Genomic DNA, 19,815 nt, shown 5'->3' with positions numbered 1-19,815 from the left:
GGAGAGCTGGGTCTCAGGTCGAAGGGGTCCTGTTTTCAAAAGGGACCAGTAACCTCCTGAGAAAGGAAGGTTGGTGTCCAGCTCCGCCCTGTGTGGTTTGGGTGCTTCTTCCTGCAGTCCCGGTACAATGCAGATGGTCAGTGCGATGGTGATTGATGCACCGGCTGAAGCCCTCGACCCCCTGCACCTGTCCCTCCCTTCCCCGACTTTGCTTCCGGGCTTCAGCCACATTGGCCTTTATTCAGTTCCTTAAATGCACCGAACTCCCCTGACCTGCCATGAGCCTTTACCCATTCTGTTCCCTCTGCCTGGGTCGCTCTCCCCTGAGCCCCATCCCCCTACACTTTCCCCCTACACACTCTTCCTTTGGAGCCTAGCCTAAAGACTCCTTCCTCAGGGATTCCTTCAGGGACCCCCAGGCTAGGTCCCCTTGTTATGGGCTTTCATGGCACCATGCTGTGTCTTCTCTAGCATTTTCTGCAGTTGTAACCTGACACGCATTTGCAGGATTCCTTGAGGGGTTCTGTCTCCCCCACTAAACTATAAACTCCATGGAGGCAAGAACTGTGTCTGTTGTGCTCAAAATTATGTCCCTAGGATCTAGTCCACATGAAATATTCAATAAAGATGTATTGAATGGATGAACTGCTGAATGAATGACGACCATGGAGCTGTTTTCTGATGTTTAATCCCAAGGCTAATGGAACAGTTTAAGTAGCCAGGCCACAGAGGTTAAGTGACCTGCATAAAGTCACACAGGCAGTGTGGTGGACACCGGTGAACACCCACCCTCAAGTCCAGGCATCTTTCTGTTTTGCCATGCTGGGTCCCATCTGTGGCTCTTGCTGCTGCTTTCTGATACAGTGAGAGCCTTGTACCATTGTGTCCAAGACCACAAGTGGCAGCTTTCCATGGAGTGGTCAGCTCTGGTCCCTGCCCCTGGCTATGGACAGTCCTGTTTACCCCACACCAAGGGAGCCAGGGCTGGGAGAAGGTGAGGGGAGCAGAACAAGCAGTCTTCCACGCTGGGATAGAGGAAGATGGGCCCGCTGGTTGGATGGCAGGCCTGGGCAGCGTCTCTGCAGAGAAGGATGGGCTGGCTCATTATCCCCATCCTAGGTAACTGGGGCGGGGGCGGGGGGAGGAGCACAGCCCTACCCCATCCCTCCAGCTGCAGCCTGGCCAGGCCTCCCAAAGATTTGCCTCTTCTGCCACGTGGTCATGCACATTTGTAGAGTTCCATGGCATTCCATGGTTTCAAATACCATCCGAGTGCTTGCTGCTAGCCTCCCCATTTGTTTCCTTAGCCCAGATATCACCATCTGGGTGTTCCAGAAGTCCTTTAGACTTGTCATGTTCAAACAGAGCCCATCTTCTTCCCTCCCTACATTACCACTGCCCTGCTCTCCCTCAGCTTAGCAGATGCCACCCCTGCTCTCCCAGATGCCCAACCCAGGAAACTCGGGAGTCATCATGGACGTCTCTTCCTCCCTCCTCACCCCCATCCCAAACCCCATCAGTTCAATCTCCAGGCCCAGTATGTTTGCTACCTCGGCATTTCTTGAATCCCTCAACTTCTTTCTTGGCCTCTTTGAGCCTGTCCTGCACAGAGTAGTCAAAACAAGAGTCTGCAAATGCAATTTTACCCTTTCACTCCCCTGATCTAGACTTTTTGATGGCTCCCCACTGACTTGAGAACAAAGCTCAAACTCTCTAATGGGACTTATAAAGGCTCTTGGCTATGTGGCTTCTTCCTAATTCTCCAACCTCATTTGTCTCTCCCACCTCGACCCCAGAATACCATACTCTAGCCCCCACCCCCCACTATGTTCTATTCATCCACATAGTCTCTCCGGCCTCCCTCTGGGCCTTTGTTCACCATACTTCTCCATCTAGAAAGCTCTGCCCTTTCAAACTCTATTGCAGCCTTTATTTCTCAGTCTAGGAAGTGCTTCCTCTGGGAAGCCATCCAGCACCTCGCCACCAAATGTGGGCAAGGAGGCCCTCCTCTGCTCCACAGCTCCTTCTCATCACTACGTTCAGGAGGCTGTGTCATCGTCTTCTGTTCTCTTGTGTGTCCCCCTCACTCAAGTGAGCGGAAGGCATGTGGGAGCAGGGTCTCACCTGCTGTGGTCCCTGCTGCATGCTCAGTGCCTTGCCGTGCCCGGTACGCGCGGACACACACACACACACACACACACACACACACACACAGACACACAGTGAGTGAGTGAAGCCTGAGAGAACCAAGGCCCCCATCTACCCAGCAGCTTCACTCTAGCTTGATGAGTCCTTGGTTGCTTTTAGGTAACATTGTCCCCCTTCCCTCTGTGCCCCTGCCTCCCTGCAGAATTCCTGTCCGAGACTGCTCAGCTTGCCTCCTGCCTACAGCTTCTGATAAGGAAAGCGCCGTCCTTTCTGTCTTTCTCTTACCGAGTCTCTCTGACCAGGTGACCTAATTTAATGGTCCCTAAGCCATCCCAGCACTTCTGTACCCTTTTCAAGATCACTCGTCTTCTTTCTCCCCCACCTGAAATTCACCTTCTGGCTGTGACTTCCATACATTTTGTACATTGAATTCCCCGATGCTGTTCAATTCTTGCATCCCAGACTGAGCTAAGCCCCTGAAGTAATTTAAGTAACAGCTCAATTATCTCATCTTTCCTTTAATCTTTCCATGTCTATCAGCACCTGGGAAGCAGTGAAAAATGGGATGTACAAAGTGTTTTCTGTCCAAGCCTGCTTCTCCCTTGCAGTTCTTATCTCAGTCTGTGTCATCAGCATCCACCCAGTTGCCTGAGATCCAAAGCTTGGAATCACTCTCCACTCCTCCCTCCTCCTCCTTCCTTTCTATTTCTAGGAGGTCTCCAAGATAGTCTGCTCTTCTGTTGAGGTATCTCTCAAGTCCAGCCTTCTCTGGCCACACTGCCACCCACCCAAGCCCTCATCATCTCTCTTCTCCTGGACTAAACAAGTCCTGACTGGTCCTCCCTCCAGCCCCATGCCTTTGCCTATACCCATCCCTCCTCCCATCCATTCATCCATCTATCAGTCCACTCATCCATCCGCCCATCCACCCATCTACTCATTCACCTACCCACCCACCCATCTACCCATCTACCCATTCATCTACCCATCCATCCACTCACCCCTCCACCCATCCATCTACCCGTTAATCCCTCCACTAACCTATCTATCCACCCATCCTCCACTTACTCATCTATCCATCCATCCATCCATCCATCCATCCATCCATCCATCCACCCATCCTGCAATCTGCCCTCAGTGACCTAAACACAGATTGGTTAGATCATACCTCTGCTTAAGTAACTTTCATGATTCTCACTGTCCATAGCAGGCATTCTTAGCCCTGGCTGCACATTAGAATCTTACAGAAAATGTTTTTAAAAATACCAGTACTAAGGCTCTACACCTAGAGATTTTTATTTAATTGGTCTTGGGTGGGGCCTGGGTCTTCGTGTTTTCTTAAAGCTCCTCAGGTGATTCTACTGCGCGACCCAGGTAGAGAACCATGTGCCTTAGAGAATAAATTCCAAGCTCATTAGCCTGGCATTCATTGCCTCCTACAATCAAGCCCTTAATCTGTGTCTCCAGCCTCATGTCCTACCAGTCTTCCCCCAACATATTTGAAATTCTAGCTCTACTGAGCTATTATCTATCTTTTATCCCTGGTGCCCTCTGTCTACAATTCTCTCTCTCTCTCTGCCCCTCTGGCTGTTTGGAAAACTCCTACCCATTTTTCAAGACTCAGCACAAATGTGTACTTTTCTCATGGGTCTTTCTTCCATAGTATCTACTATGAGTCAGGCACATTGCTGGGTGTTCGATGTGGTGCCTGGAACACAACAGTCCCTCCTCTGAAAGAACTTACAGGAAGGTGAGGGGTGAGGATGGAAACTCCTTAAGGCAAATGTTCTCAAACCAGAGTGTGTTAGAATACCCAGAGGGCTGATTAGAACATGGATGCTTGGGCCTACCCCTAGGGTTTCTTATTAAATGGCCTGGGGTGGCCCTGAGAACTTGCATTTCCAACAAGTTCTCAACTGATGCCAATGTTGCTGGTCCGGGTACCACAGTTTGAGGACCCACGCCTTAGCATGCAGTCACAGGCATGCTCTCTGCAGGGGTATCATTGAAGGTGAGACCGAGAGGAAGAGAAGGAGGCAGTCGTGAGAAGGGCTGGGGTTTGTGGATTCCAGATGGAGGGAACAGCATGCGTGAGGGCCCCAGGCGGGAGGGAACCTGGCACATAGGAAAGGGGCCTGTGTGCCCGGGATGTGGAGAGCACAGGAGGAGAGCAGTGCCTTCTCCAACTTTCCAAGCAGAACTGATGCTCTGCATGTGTCTCTATTATAGCACGTTATCACCTTCCACTGTAATCCTTTCTTCTGCCTCAGCCACTTGGGAGGAAGCCCCTCTGGCACATCGGTGTCACTGTCACTCACAGCCCACCCGACACCTGACAGAGGAAGTGCTGAAGGATTTGGGCAGGGTGGTTGGATTTTTGTGTTCTAGCCTTTTCTCTAGGCTATAAGCAAGTAGGAATTTGTTCATTTTTTCTATGGCGGCCTGTCCCTTCCCTTTTCTTTAGGCATTTCCCACCATAACCATCCTGTAAACCAAATTCCCTTCTCCCCAGTTCCTGCTACCTAGATAGATTTTTAGCTCATTTGGTGATAGCAAGAAAATTCCTGTAAGTCAGGAGCCCCCCCCCCACCTGTCCTTCCCAAACTCAGGAGTTGGGTGGGGGGTGGGACATAGGGGTGCTACGGGTGCCTAGAGGCTGTCAGGGATGCACCCCCCAGCACATCCCTTTGGCTGTGGGAGGATGATGTGGTCATAGAGTCAGCAGAATTCCCTTCCTCAAAAACACCGCTAGTGGGTGGCTGATCGCATCCATGGTCAGCCCTCGGAGGTGGCCCACCCTGAGGGCGTGAGGGGAGCCATGCAGGTCTGGGGGGAGCTTTGGAGACCACCACCCTCAGGAGGTCCTCTCTTCCACATCCTGCCTATCCACCATCTCCTTCCCATCCTGGGAAGTGGTGTGAGGGAAGAATCAGGCAAGAACACAGCACATTACCACATGTGGCAATGTGAGATTATGGGTTTGATTTTGGTTTCTAATTATCTTTCCCTCTTTCTTCCTGGAGAATAGGATGTATATGCCCTTTACTGAGGATAACAGAGGGGCCTTTGGGAAAGCATAGATAAGAGAGGGATAGTCCCCCATTTCATTTTTCAGAAACATCCCATTTCTTAAGCCTTGGGAAATGTGGTAGGTAGCTCTGTGGCTCTCAGACTTTAGTGTGAATCAGAATCCCTTAGAGGGCGGTGTGCCCGGATGGCTCAGTTGTTAGGCGTCTGCCTTTGGCTCAGGTCATGATCCAGGGTCCTGGGATGGAGCCCCACATCAGGCTGCCTGCTCAGCGGGAAGCCTACTTGTCCCTCTCCCACTCCCCCTGCTGGCGTTCCCTCTCTCGCTGTCTCTCTCTGTCCAATAAATAAATAAAATCTTTAAAAAAAAAAAAAAAGAATCCCTTAGAGGGCATGTTAGAACCCAGACTGCCACCTCTAGAGTTCCTGATTTAGCAGGTCTGGAGTGAGGCTTGAGAATCTGCATTTCCAATAAGATTCCAGGTGATGTTGCTGCTGGTCTGAGGACCACACTTTGAGAACCCCTGCTTTAGCATAACACCCATCTTAGAGGATGCTAAGAATCTATCAGTTGTTACAGGAGAAAGGTTTATTTATCTTATATATACTTTACCCAAGCATCCCATTTGGGAAGATGGGTTAACATCCTCCCAAATACAGAATCTGAAACCCTCCAAGCCCCCAGCTCCATCGAGAGAAAAAGACGTGTTTCCAAGAGGCCAAGAGACAGAAGCTGGCCCTGGGAGAGAGCAAAGAGGTTGGGAGAGGCAGGGAAGGGAAAAGGAGGAATCCACTTTTTGTGTTTCCACTGCATAGTTTTAGAACTAATACGAGTATTTCAAACATAATTGGTTGAGTATTTCTGAGCCCCAAGGAAGGCAGCTTCTGCCCAGAAGGGAGCGATGCACATAGCAGATGCCACATGCTGGGGGAGAGGAGAATGGGATAGGCCTTAGAGCCAAAAGACCTGGCTTTGGCCCCAGCACTGCTCTGGGACCTTGGGGGGATCACTTCACTACCTGTAAATGTGTTCTAATGAAACGGAGCTTGAAGGGGCCCGGTGAGCTACGGTGGATGCCAATGCAGAACGCTGTGTGGTTGCCAGGTCCAGTGAAGCCAACCTGACCTGCCTTGGTTTCCACAGGAAGGACCAGTACCTTCTCTCGCCCGTGAACTGTTGGTATCTGGTCCTGCATCAGACCAGGCGGGAGAGTCGAGATCATGCCACCCTCAATGACATCTTCATGAACAATGTCATTGTCCGCCTCTCACAGATCAGCGAGGATGTCATCAGACTCTTCAAAAAGGTGAGCAAGGGGGCCACTCCACCTGTTCAGATATCTCTGCCCCAGGCTGACCATTTTGTCATGGTCAGCCAGGGTGAGATATGGTTTGGGGCCATGGGATCGGGAGGGCAGGTATGTTGAAGGGTGCAAGGGGCTGAGGGCTGGATGTGGTGTCCCAGACCCTGAGTCTGAATCCTTGATATGGCTGGTGGCCTTAGCCACTTCAGCCACCACCCACGTAAAAATAAAAATCTCTGCATGGTTGGCAAGTACCACATGTTCATCGTAGGACATTTGGAAAAATGGACATGAGCACACACACAAAAATTAAAATCACTGGTAATGTTATCATTGCAATAATCACTTTGGTGCCATAGGGATGTCTTTACACATACGTAGGCAAATACAATTTCTGTAAGTTCTCGTATGTATACATTTTCCAGTATACATTTCCTGAATGAGATGAGACTGCATATATGATTTTACTGTCTGCTTATGTTACCTAATAAATTATATAACACAGTATTACAAGATTTTCCCATGTCAGTAAGTTTATTTCTGTACCATTTTTAATGATTCCATAGTATTTCATGATACAGTGTACCCTAATTTATTTAACCAATCTTTTATTGTTGAACACTTGAGTTATTTCCATTATTTTCCTCTTCTAAGTAACGCTGAGGTAAGCTTCTTTGTATATATACTTTTATCACATTCACTACTATTATCCTGTGATTGTTTTCTGCAACAGGAATTTTTGGGTCAAAAGTTTGCCTATTTTTAAGGCTTTTAACAAAATGCTGGGTTGCTTTCAGAAGGTTTTACCCATATGAACTCCCAGAAGTCAAGTGTGCAGGGAGCAGTCACTTTTATGTGAGGTCTCTGTGTCCCAAGCCCCTTGCACAGTGCCTGGCAAACAGTAGATGCCGTGGACATGTTTGTAGTGTGAACCCACCACCTCTACGGACTTCAGTTTCTCCCTCTGTAAAATAGGCTAGTTCTCTAGCCTCTATGCGTCTCATCTTCTGTGTCGATCAATTGCTAGATTAACTACTTCCCAGGGACAGTGTGAGGGTTAAAGGAAACAGTGCACCTGTGAAGGAGGGGGAGGTATTATCGAGGGAGTGGCTCGGGGTGTGGTCTCTGGGTCCAGAGTTCTTAAATTTCTGGTTTCATGATCCTGGTTCCATCATTTATCAGCTGTGTGTCTTTGTGCGTTGTTACTTTAACTCTGTGCCTCGGTTTCTTCATTTGTGAGATGGGGATAAAAAAACCCCACAGGGCAGTGAGGAGGATTAAAAGGGTGTTGGCCCCAAGTAAGGCACAGAGAGTAGGTGTTCAGGAAAGTTGGCTGCCAAATTACCAACCAGTCCGTAAGTGTTACTGCTGAAGTTATCGCGCTCGTCTGTTCTTGCCAGGCGCCAGTTTCAGGGATTAGGGGATCCAGGATTGCTAGAAGCACGGGGAAGAGGACAACTGGATTTGAAATGTAATAATCTGTCTGTGGTCTGTATTTGGATTGTCCACTTGGAGGATGACTTCTACAGTGGAACTGTGATCACAGGCTCATTCCCTCCCACCACACAATATGCGCCGGCCCCCTCCTGGGGCTGTGTCTATGAAACGTCGTCCAAGTTGAATATCTGTGTAAGCAAATATAATTAGGAAGGTAAATACAGGGCAATAAAGAAAAAAACCCACAGTGCTTTGCAAAGCCAGGCCGAGGTGATTCCAATCACTCGCTCTTGTCCCAAGGCCCCGCCTGCTGCTGTCACATCTTTTTCCTGGGTGGGAAGCAACTTGCAGAGAAAGGGTCATCAGGGCCGTTAGGAAATGAAGAGTCTTTTTCCTGACTGAGCCCTGGGACAAGTGAGATAAATCTTTTTAGTTCTCATTTAGGCTGACAGCAGCATCACTGGTGATGGAGGTTAACAGGGTAGAAAATAATGAAAAAAGGTCGACAGCTGAGCTTCTGGCTGCCTTGTTACCAGGCCAGGGCTGGTGGAACAAAGGAAGTGACCTGGCCCCTGTGGGCCGGGAGAGAGCTGAGGACAGGCCTGGCTGGCTGATTTACCCAGTGCCGGCCCTTTGTGTCACATCAGTTATAGATAATCTTGGCACGGAGGCTGCACTCCTTCTGTATAATAGATCCCGCAGACCTCGGAACAACAGGGAGGCCGGCCCCTGGTCAGACTGGTGGGGGGGGTCGTCAGTCACCCCATTCTACAAATGAGGAGGTCCAGCCTGCAAACCTGCAGGAGAACCCAGACTTGTCCACTTTGGGCCTGTGGTCATCACCAGCAGGAGGCAGCATGGCTGGGCTTTGAGAGTTTGTCCCAGAACCACCCCTCACTGACTCATGAACCTGGGCAAGTCTCCGAGCCTCGGCATTTGAATCTGGGAGATGGAGGCAGTGACAGTGCCTACTTCAGGGGGCTGCTTGGAAGAGCCGAGGTAGGCCAAGTGTCCAGCACACGCCTGGCATCCAGCAGGCACTCATCATTAAATAGCAGCTCACTCGTGACCCTGAGCTGGGTCCTAGCACTCGGGTGGGTGTTCCTTCACCATCCCACCAAGTCCTGCTGTACCCATACACCTGTAGGAGGTGGGAGTAGCTTCCAGGCCAGGTGTCCTTCCTGTGCTTGGGTCTGGGGCAGCGGCTCTGCCTGCCAGCTTCTCCCTGACTCGGGACACTCTCTGACTTAATAACCTCCCTCCTCATGATTCTCCAGTTCCACTTTCACAGTAAAGTCTCTTCTGGCAACTAGAGGCAGCACTTCAAGTTCTGCAAACTATCCCAGGATTCCTGTGGGCATGTGGATGAATGCATGTGGCTGGCCCTTACTTTAAGTGTCAGATAAAGATCTGTCATTGCAAAAGGAACTGGCTGAGACCTTAGAGGCCATCCTAGTGATCAGGGCTTTTCTGGTGGCCAAAAACAGAAACCCAGCTCAGCTGGCTTGAAGGAGGAAAGGGACTTAGCAGTTCCCCAGAGCCAAGTCTGGCTTCAGGCGTGGGGGCTTCAGGGGCACAAAAGAACTCCATTCTCTCTGCATCTCTGCTCCAATTTTCTGTTTTCTAACATTTTTCTTGGTGTGGGGTGAAGGGCTCTCTCATAGTCTCTCTCTCCGTGTGATGACCACATGGTCCCCTGCAGCTCCGGGCTCACATCGCACCTGCTTCAAGTCCCGTGGAGAGTGAGAGCGCCCTTCTCCCAGTATGGAGTCTTCTGGGCTCAGCATGGGTCATTCGAGCGCTCCTGAAGCTGCAGGGGCGGACAGGGAGATGCAGTGCTCTGACTGACCAGGCCTGGAAACAACCCCACCCCTGAGGCGGGGTGTGCATTCAACTCTACCCAACCCATGGAGTCCTCTTACAAGAAGAAGGGAGAAGGCCTCCTGGATGGCTCAGTCAGTTAAGCATGCCACTCTTGATTTCGACTCAGGTCATGATCTCAGGGTTGTGAGATCGAGCCCTGCATTGGGCTCTGCTTAAGATTCTCTCTTTCCCTCTGCCCCCACCCCTCCCTCCATCCCCCCTGCTTGCTCTTGCTCTGACTCTGTCTCCCTCTCTTTAAAAAAAAAAAAAAAGAAGGGAGAAATAAAGCAATAGATGTCCACTAGGCCTCTGTTTCGGTCCCTTTATCATCCCCTGCAGTTGTTCTCCCGCTGCTAGATGTCCCTCATAAAGGGTCTTCGTTACCTCTCAGGATGGCTCATTCCATTTGGACAATCATGATCAATAGAAAATTCTCCCCAGTGTTGAGATGAAATCTCAGTGTTTACACTCATGGTCCTGGTCACATCCATGAGGGCCACACAGATCAATCCACATGAAAACTTGTCAGTTGCTCTTGGACAGAAATCGTGATCCCCCAGCCAGGTCTTCCCCACCTCTGGGTAAGTATTCCAGGTCCTTCAGTTTTCCCCTGTGATTTGGCTTTGTGTTTCCCCCCCACCTAGGTCATGCCCCAGGCTTTCCCAGCCTGCACAAGTTAGCACTCAGAACCATTCAGAATACTCCAGGAGGGTCTGACCAGCAAAGAGTAGAGCAGGGTTCTCTAGCCACATTATTTCTAATAATGAAATCTATGCAGGTGTTTGCCTTTTTTACCTTAGTCTTATCACATGGTTGGCTCCCTCTGAGCTCCCTGCTTGAATCCCCAGGTATTTTCATGCCAACTGTTTTTTTAATCTATCTTACAAGTTCTGCACTTGTGTTTCTTTATATTTGGTCTTTTAAAACTTCATTTTATTAGATTCTGGTCAAATGGGACCAGTGTTTTTATTGAAGTGATTTTTCAAGCGGCAATAGGGTAACTCTTCCAAGAGATCCTAATTCCTCCTCTGTGGGGAAAGCCTGTTTTATAGTTTCTCCATGTCTCCCTCTGTATTACCTTCTGCTGTGTGTTAATTCTTTAACCCCATGTTTGATTCTTCTTCACCTTCTTAGTGGAGGGGTGGGAAGTGGGTCAGAGGGTTGAGGATGAGTTCACAGTGGGTGACTTTTGATTTGGGCATTGAAGGATGAATAGGAGTCTGCCAAGTGGGGAAAGGAGATTCGGAGTTCAGTGTTTGGAGAAAGTCAAGAGCACAGTGGGTAGAGTATATCATGATGGAGGTCCAAGGCAACTCAGAAGGGAGGCTGCAAAATGGCAAGCTTCAGCTGAATTTGGTTCTTAAGGATAATCTCTGTGGCCCTCACTATGTTAAGAAAAATTAAACCAATATTTAAAAATTGTGGGGTTTCACATAAAAATTAGGGCTTTGTGTTTCTCTTCAAAAATAAGAGCCTCTGAGGGGCATCTGGGTGGCTCAGTTGGTTAAGCATCCAACTCTTGATTTCTACTCAGGTCATGATATCAGGGTCATGAGATCAAGCCCCACTTTGGGCTCCATGCTCAGCAGGGAGTCTGTTGGAGATTCTCCCTCTCCCTCTCCCTCCCTCTGCTCTTCGCCTCCCTGAGCATGCCCTCTCTCTCTCTTTCAAGTAATAAATAAATAAATCCTTAAAAAGAAGCTTTGCCAATATCAGATCCACACCGGTCCATACTTGGTTAGCTGGAACTGAGTAGCTGCTAGCCCCTTTAGGCAGGGCACACTGTACCCATCATCCCAGCGTCCCTGCTGTTGTCTAGTGTCGCACGCCTGCTTGGCTTCTTTATTTTGGCTCCCTGGCCCTTTGTGCATTTGAATTTGTGGCCTCATTTTCAAGCACGATCCACCAGTGGTTCACAAATTCTAGCATTAGAAACACCATCTGGAGGTCTTGTTAAACAGACTGCTAGGCCCCCTCCGCCACAGTGTCTGATTCAGGAGAATGGAGAGAGGCCCGAGAATCTGCATTTCTCACAAGCCCCCTGGTGATGCTGCTGCGGTCTGGGGACCACACATGGAGAATGACTTACCTCCTTGTTTTACGGGTGAGGAGACTGAGGCCTACCTCTGGTAAGTACAGTGTCTGGCCCCAAAGGCAGGTTTTCCACTCCAGCTCCTGTACTGAATCCACTAACCCCCGCAGAGCCCCGGTGGGGAGGGTCCATCTGCACCCTGCCTGCTCTCCCTTCCTGCCCCTTCGGTGTCTGAGACGGGGCATGGAAGCCCATTCATTCCATTTTCAGTCTCAGCCTCCTCAACAATAGCTATCCATTATTCCATGCTCCGATGCCTGCCGAATTTAATTACTTGCCTAGCCGTGAAGTGAATTTGATTGTTGGGAACCGCGGTGTTCTGGAGGAAGCACTAATGAGGAAAGACTCTTAGCAGAGACGAGAAGGCATCTGGGGGGCTTGTGTTTGAAAGCAGCCATTCACTGTGTGGCAATAGGTCTTGGTCTTCAGTGAGCTTTTTCGTTCCCGCCTCGAAGATGTCCGTCGCATTTCATAAATAAATCAGGGCTTTTGTGTCCAATAATTGCCTTGCTTTGTAACCAAGATCAAAAGCACCCATGGCCTTGGATTTAAAGCCAAGTTTATTTTTTATTTCTTGGTTGCAGGAGAGAGTGAGGGTTTGCATGCTGGCAGGTCCAGCTAGGAGGCCTGCATGGAGACAGAGAGCAAAGTGGGCAAACTGCCAAGGGAATGAGAAACCTTCAGCCAATCCCCACTGGCTCCCAAGGAGATGAAGTCGGGAAGACTCACTGTGCTAGTAGAGCCTGCTGAACTGGTCACCATCAGGCATTCCCGACTCATTCAATAAACTATATTAGTGCTATCACGACAGCAGGTAAATAATAATTATAGAAAACAAACAGTGAGTGCTTACTGTGTGCTGGGCTCTGGGCTAAGCGTTCCATAGATATTTAATTCTTAAAGCCTAAGTGCAAGATGCTGTCATCAACCCATTTTACAGATGAGGGAACTGATGCCGATAAAGGTGAGCTGGGATTTGAGTCCGGATGTGTCTGACTGGAGCCCATGCTTGGTGGTAGACAGTTGCTAAAGAAGACAGAGAGATGAGTCAGACACAGTGCCCTCTCAGGGAGATCACACTGCAGAATGGAAGCAAGGATACAGGTGTGTAGCTGTGGTTAGAATACAGCAGAGAGGGACATGGGTTCAGAGGGAGGAACACTTCAAATCTGGGCTGGGGGTTGGGGCTCGGGGAAGGTTTAATGTTGTGGATGCAGCATTTGAAGTGAGTCTTGAAGGATTAGGATTTATTCCATTGTGGATTCCCCAGGAAGCTGACTGAGAGTGCTTATAATGCAGGAGTATATTGGCGAGTACTCTTGGGGGTCCCCACCTGCAGAAGGAAAGGAAGGAAAGCAGGAGTCAGTGAACGGAGAAGTTGGGCTATGGTGCAGTCACAACTAAAGCCTCAGTTGACTTCCTGGGGGAGCTCCAAAGCTGAGGTGGCCCTTCTGAGTTCTCTTGAGTAGGGGTGAGGAAGCTGGGCCTTTATACCCTCTTATTGCTCCCAGAAGGGCACATGGTCTTGAGCAGATACCTCTTTAGCTAAGGCAGTTCCAAAGAGGGACAACAGCTGGGGTGCCTGCCAACAGCACTCCTCACAGCTAGGGAACTAAGTACTCCGATCCTGAAAGGGACCTGGGTTGTACATCACAGTGTCCCACAGATATGCAGGGATTTGAGAAAGTCAGACACAGGAATTCAGACCAGAGAAAAGGCTGATGGGCAGAAATGTCTGGGTCCTGCATCATGAACAGGTAGGTTGGTGTTGCTGTTCGATGCAGTGTTTAGGGCTACAGACAGACTCTTTGGCTCAGTCCCTGTTCTGCCACTTTCTGGCCATGTGAGCTCAGCCTAATCTCTTGGTCTTCTGAGTTTTGTCATTTTCAAGTTGAAGCTAATAATAACCTCCTTCATGGGGTTGTTATAGAATTGAAAAAAGATGATATAAAACCACTACTTGGTTTTCAGGAATCAATAAATATTAGCTATTATTAAGATGGTTATTGGGGGGGCGCCTGGGTGGCACAGCAGTTAGGCGTCTGCCTTCAGCTCAGGGTGTGATCCCGGCGTTGTGGGATCGAGCCCCACGTCAGGCTCCTCTGCTATGAGCCTGCTTCTTCCTCTCCCACTCCCCCTGCTTGTGTTCCCTCTCTCACTGGCTGTCTCTATCTCTGTCAAATAAATAAATAAAATCTTTAAAAAAAAAAAGATGGTTATTGGGATTTTGAGAGAGAACATAGTGACACTTAAGTTTGAAGATGGAATGAAGGAATATTTTATTCACAGCACACAGGTTAAACAAAGGGACAGAAATAAGAAAATATTCTCAGGAAGCCACTCACTGATTAGTTCTAAACGATGGTGGCCTTGTCTCCTCTTTTATAACCTCTCATTTCTTTTTCTTGCCTTATTATATTAGCTAGGACCTCCATCTAGTTCAGTATGAAGGGAAATGGGAGAGAAGTGGTCTTCTTGACTTTTATTTAAAGATTTTTTAAAAAAATATTTTATTTATTCATTTGACAGAGATAGAGAGAGCCAGCGAGAGAGGGAGCACAAGCAGGGGGAGTGGGAGAGGAAGAAGCAGGCTCCCAGTGGAGGAGCCTGATGTGGGGCTCGATCCCATAATGCCAGGATCACGCCCCGAGCCGAAGGCAGACGCTTAACCACTGTGCCACCCAGGCGCCCCAAATTTTTTAAAAAGATTTATTTATTTATTTGAGAGAGAGAGAGAGCACACGAGCAAGTGTGGGGAGGGGCAAAAGGAGAGAGAAAATCCTGAAGCAGACTCCCTGATGAGTGCTGAGCCTAATGTGGGGCTCAATCCCAGGACCCTGAGATCATGTCCCAAGCCTAAGTCAAGAGTAGGCCACTTAACCAACTGAGCCACCCAGGTGCCCAAGTATTCTTGACTTTTAAAAGGCATGCTTCTAACTCTTCACCATTTAAGACAAAAACTCTTAGCAAATAGGAATAAATGGGAACATCCTTAGCCTGTTAAGGGTATTTACCAAAAGCCAACTGCAAATATCATACTTCCTGCTGAAGAGAATTCGGTAAGATGGCTGGTTACAGAAATTAATAATGTTCCTGTGTGTCAGCTATGTCCAATTAGAAAATGTAATATAAAAAGTGCATACATCAGAAAACAAGAATGATTGAAAATTAATGCCATTAATGCTACAAATTAGCTGCATCCTAGAAGTTTTGATGAGTGATGCTTTCACTGTCATGTAGATATAAATATTTCATAATTTCCATGGCAACTTCTTCTTTGACCCATGCATTATTCAGAATTATGTTTATTTTAGTTCCAAGGGTTTTTTTTTTAAAGCTTTGTACTTGCTTTTACTTTCTAACTTTATCTCAGTGTGATAAAAAAATGAGATCTGTAGGTTATTTTTTAAATTTTTGTTGAAGCATTTGTCTTATCAGGTATCGAGACTTCCTCTAAAGTGATAGTCAGGAAAATAGTAGGTACTAGAGCAGTACTAGGTCAGCTGACTAATGGGAGAGCAGAATCTTTTGCAAATGAGGGCAAAGTAGGTGACAGTGGTGCATTATGGATTGGTCAGGGAGAAGGTAGACTATTTAGAAATAGAGTGGATTCCACAGATTGTCGTTTTGGGGGTTATTTTTAGGAAATGATTTTACACATACACACACATATTTTTTTATATAGAAAAATAAGACTTCTATCTTAGTTCACAAAAATATATTCTAGAAAGATTAAAGCACTAAAGGTAAAAAGCAGAACTTTGAAACTATGGAAGAAAATGTAGGAGGTTATATTTAAAACCTTGGTGGTAGGAAAAGAAATATAAAAAGGAATGTTTCTTCTGCCTAAAGGAAACATAAAAAAGCACAAACTGTAAAGAAAAATACTGATAAATGCCATTATATAAAAATAAAAAAATCTTCCTGCAACAACAGATAAGTAAAGAGAAAACAAAATGAGACACAGTTTGACTCCCATTAGATTGGTAGGGCAGTCCTAAGTGCTGACAAGAATGTGGAGCAACAGGGGCTCTCATAACCTCCTCGTAAACATGCAAATTGGTCCAGCCCCTTTGGAAAACAATTGGGCAGTACCTAGCAACAGTGAAGGGAGAGGCATATGCCCTATGACCGATCAGTTCCACTTCTAAGTATAATCTATAAAAATATTCTAGCATCACACACACACACACACACACACACACACCCTGTATGAGGAAGTTTGCTACAATAGTGTTTATAGTAAAGAAACAAAGAAAAATCACCTAAATGTCCATCACGAAGGGGATGGCTAAATAAGCTATAGATAGTCATATAATGGAATAGCATACAGTCCTGAAGATGAAGGACTTACATCTATATGTATCAATGTGGATAAAACTGGAAAATGCAATGCTGGGTGAAAAAAGCGAGGTGAGCTATGACGTTTTTAAACAAGTTAAAACAGAAAGTAATAGTTCATATTGTTTATACTGTTAGACACCTGTGTGACCTGAAGCCATGCAAAGGTGGGCTGTGTAAGAGGACACACTAGCTGCAGAGTAGCAGTGAGAAATAAGGGAGGAAGGAAGGGGACAAAGAACGCTCCAGTTGTATCTGAATATTGTAACATTTTTCTTTCTAAGAGTAGTTTTGAAGCCAAAATGGAAGAATCCAGTTTGGATGGCATGTTCATGAGCATTTGTTATTCTTCTCTCTACTCTTCTGTACGTTTTAAAATATTGGAGAACTGAAATTAAGGCGGGGGGGAGGAAAGGCCAGTTGGAGACAGATGAAGGAAGCCCTTGGATGTCAGGATGAGAAGTTGGGCTTTATTTTCTACACACTGGAAAACCACTGAAGGTTCTTGCTTAGGGGATGACATAATCAGAGCCAAGTTTAAGGATGATTAATTTGGTGTATCTGATGGCTTTGAAAGAGAGACGCTGGACCCAGGGAGAGCAGTTATGTTATTACACATGCACACTGGTACACAGATTGGTGGTGAAGGGTAGCAGGGGCTGGATCAGGGAGGGTAATATGGGAATACAAAGCAAGGAGGGGATGGATGGGCAAGTGGAGAGGTGGATGGGTAGGCTCACGGGTAGATGGGTGGATTGATAAATGGATGAGGAGTTGGGTGGATGAGTAGATTGGTGGATGGGTGAATGGGTGCAAAGGTGGTAGATAGATGGGTGGGGACATTTCTTTTCCAAAGATTTTATTTATTTCTTTATTAGAGAGACAGCACAAGTTGGGGCGGGGAGCAGAGGGAGAGGAACAAGCTGACTCTGCCTGGAGTACAGAGCCTGCTGCAGGGCTTGATGCCATGACCCTGAGATCACAACCTGAGCCAAAGTCAAGAGTTGGATGCTTAACTGACTAAACCACCCAGGCGCCCCGGGTACAAACATTTTTGAAGTGCCAACGCAATCCTCATGACATCTTGTTCACAGACAATGCAAATGAAATAGAAGATCAGATGATGAGGGGCGCCTGGGTGGCACAGCGGTTGGGCGTCTGCCTTCGGCTCAGGGCATGATCCCAGCGTTATGGGATCGAGCCCCACATCAGGCTCCTCCGCTATGAGCCTGCTTCTTCCTCTCCCACTCCCCTTGCTTGTGTTCCCTCTCTCACTGGCTGTCTCTATCTCTGTCAAATAAATAAATAAAATCTTTAAAAAAAAAAAAAAAGAAGATCAGATGATGAAATGACAAGGAAGTGAAAGTGATGTCTTGGGTCAGGGATGCAGCAGTAATAAGCGATTAATAATGTTTTGAATCCAACGAATAAGCCTGACAACATTTCTATTCACCTTGTAGATCATGTAGAGAGGGGAAAAAACAACTCAAAACTCAGTGGTTTCGGGTTTTCATAGGTACTGGTTTTTTAGGAAGATAGCTTTTTAGGAAGATAGCCCAGGACACAGACTCCCCTTCTTTCACTCCAAATTTTTCTCTCCTCATCTGTAAGAGATTCATGGCCAAAAAAAAAAAAAAAAAAAAAAAAAAAAAAAAAAAAAAAANAAAAAAAGTAGGCTGACATCAGGGACATAGTCCAGAAAGAGTACTCCTGAATATGATCTGCTTCCACAGAGACTTAGGCCAGCGTTCCACCCCATCTCCTTCTGCCTTGACCTGGAGGCCAGGGGGAGGGGAGGGACTCGATCACAGATAACAGAAGATTCTGTGAAATGGCACTGGGCACTGTGTGTTATCTGATATTTATGAAGATCCAAAGCAGAGCCTTGTAAATGTCAGTGTGCCTTTTATACTAAAGGCAGAGGAGTATCCATGTTTTACAATTATTTTGGAATGTTTGGGGAAAAAAATTCTAAAGGCTCAGAGAGTGCTAACTCTCCCAGTGGAGGCAGCAGTATGGAATGCTTGAGGGAATCATGTCTACCAGCTCTATGGTCTTGGGCAAATGACTCACCCTCCCTGAGCTCCTGTGTCCTAATCTCTAAAGGGGGGGTGGTAGTTTAATGATTGTGCCTCCCGTAGAGGGCTGATATTAGGCTTAAGTGAGATGTCAGCTGTAAAGCTGGTGTCATTGGGCGTGGTACATGCGAGATCAATGAACAATAGGTATTGTTATTGTCATTATCTATACTGACAAGTAGTAGTAGTAGTAATAGTCCTAAGCATTATTATTAACAATGATAATAAGTATTATTCATAATAATATTTGGTATTACTAGTAGAGATCCAGAAACTCCTAGCCTGTCAGGTCACTTGTTTGTAGTCATTCCTCCAAGGTATGCTTGGACTTCCTCAGACCTGTTATTGTAAGAATGGAAGCGCTCAGTGCAAACAGCATCCCAGAGAGATGCTGGGAATGATTACAGGGGGAAGACAGTGATATTGCCAGCCTCTGGGGTATGCATCGCTGGAGCCCACCACTGCCAAGAACCTCTGATGAGTGGTCCCCAGGTCTTCCTGCTTCCTGCAGTCTCATCCCAGCCCCAGCAACAGGGGAAGAGTCAGGGCTCCAGTGTGCATTCCAGACTTTTGCGTAGACATGCAGATGACAGCATTTAGAGCTGCAGCTCCAGGAGACATAGACTAGTGTGGGAAGAGGAAGAAAAGCAGGGAGGTGTCCAGGATCAGGGAAGAGACGACAATGGAGGAGAGGGGAAGAGTAATGAGGGTTCAGATGGAAGGTGGAGCAGAGAGTAGGTTACGGATGATGTTTGGGGACAAGGGGCTGTGACGTGGCAGAATGCCCACAGCGCAGTTATTGGCAAGCTAGGACACAGCTGGGAGAAACAGCCAGCTAGCTGTCCAAACTGTTTCCAGGGATAAGCTGACCTTCCAGGACACACTAGAGAAGCTCCATCCCTCTGAGACACGCCTTTTCAGCCTTTGCTTGGGAAATAAGAGCATAATTGCTCTGGGAGATGGCCAGTGGTACATATATCATATATTTAAATAGAGAACATCTGTGGGTCTCAAGTTTTGTTATTTGCTTAGAAAACAAGCAGGAGGGTGGAAACACAGTGGGATTTAGAACTAAAGGAGAGAAAAAATTTTGTTTTATTTAGTTTTGTTCATTTGTTTACTATTGTTTGCTTGGAACCCCAGAACTAGGAAAACTATGAACTGTCCCCAAAGATTGCCCAACGTGAGAACATCTAGTCGAGCAAAGAGAGATAAACCTTGCTGGAACAGCCCTGCCCAGGTGGAAGGGAGGCCCTGTGGATAAGTGAGAGCTGAGGAAGCCTCCACCTCACTCCTGGCTTTAACATTTTCTTGAGGACTGTTTGGAATGGCCTCCTTTTAGACAAGTGGAGGGAGTCTTGTCATTAAACCCCAACATTTTAGGATGCTATTTTTTTTCTAGACTTGAGCACTGGAAATGACCCATCTATTAGTTTGCTTTTTAAAAATAGAACTTGGGGTGCCTGGGTGGCTCAGTTGTGTAGGAGACTGCCTTCGGCTCAGGTCATGATCCCAGGGTCCTGGA

General features: G+C 47.3%; 1 protein-coding gene across 7 annotated transcripts in view; it reads left to right on the top strand.

Annotated features, from left to right (window-relative positions):
- Positions 1 to 19,815, top strand: part of SRGAP3 (SLIT-ROBO Rho GTPase activating protein 3) — a 250,454-nt gene that overhangs the window by 135,026 nt on the left and 95,613 nt on the right. For all 7 annotated transcript variants that reach the window (XR_004624758.1, XM_019800883.2, XM_034658695.1 and 4 more), the window contains exon 3: positions 6,320 to 6,482. Coding sequence is in view for 6 of the 7 variants with exons in the window: in XM_019800883.2 (XP_019656442.2) it covers positions 6,320 to 6,482 (163 nt within the window). In the remaining variant the exon portion in view is untranslated. The remainder of the gene's footprint in view (positions 1 to 6,319; positions 6,483 to 19,815) is intronic.

The sequence above is a fragment of the Ailuropoda melanoleuca genome, chromosome 4 (genome assembly GCF_002007445.2).
Source record: "Ailuropoda melanoleuca isolate Jingjing chromosome 4, ASM200744v2, whole genome shotgun sequence".
NCBI classification, from domain to species: domain Eukaryota; kingdom Metazoa; phylum Chordata; class Mammalia; order Carnivora; family Ursidae; genus Ailuropoda; species Ailuropoda melanoleuca.
This window is presented reverse-complemented; position numbering and strand designations above follow the sequence as displayed.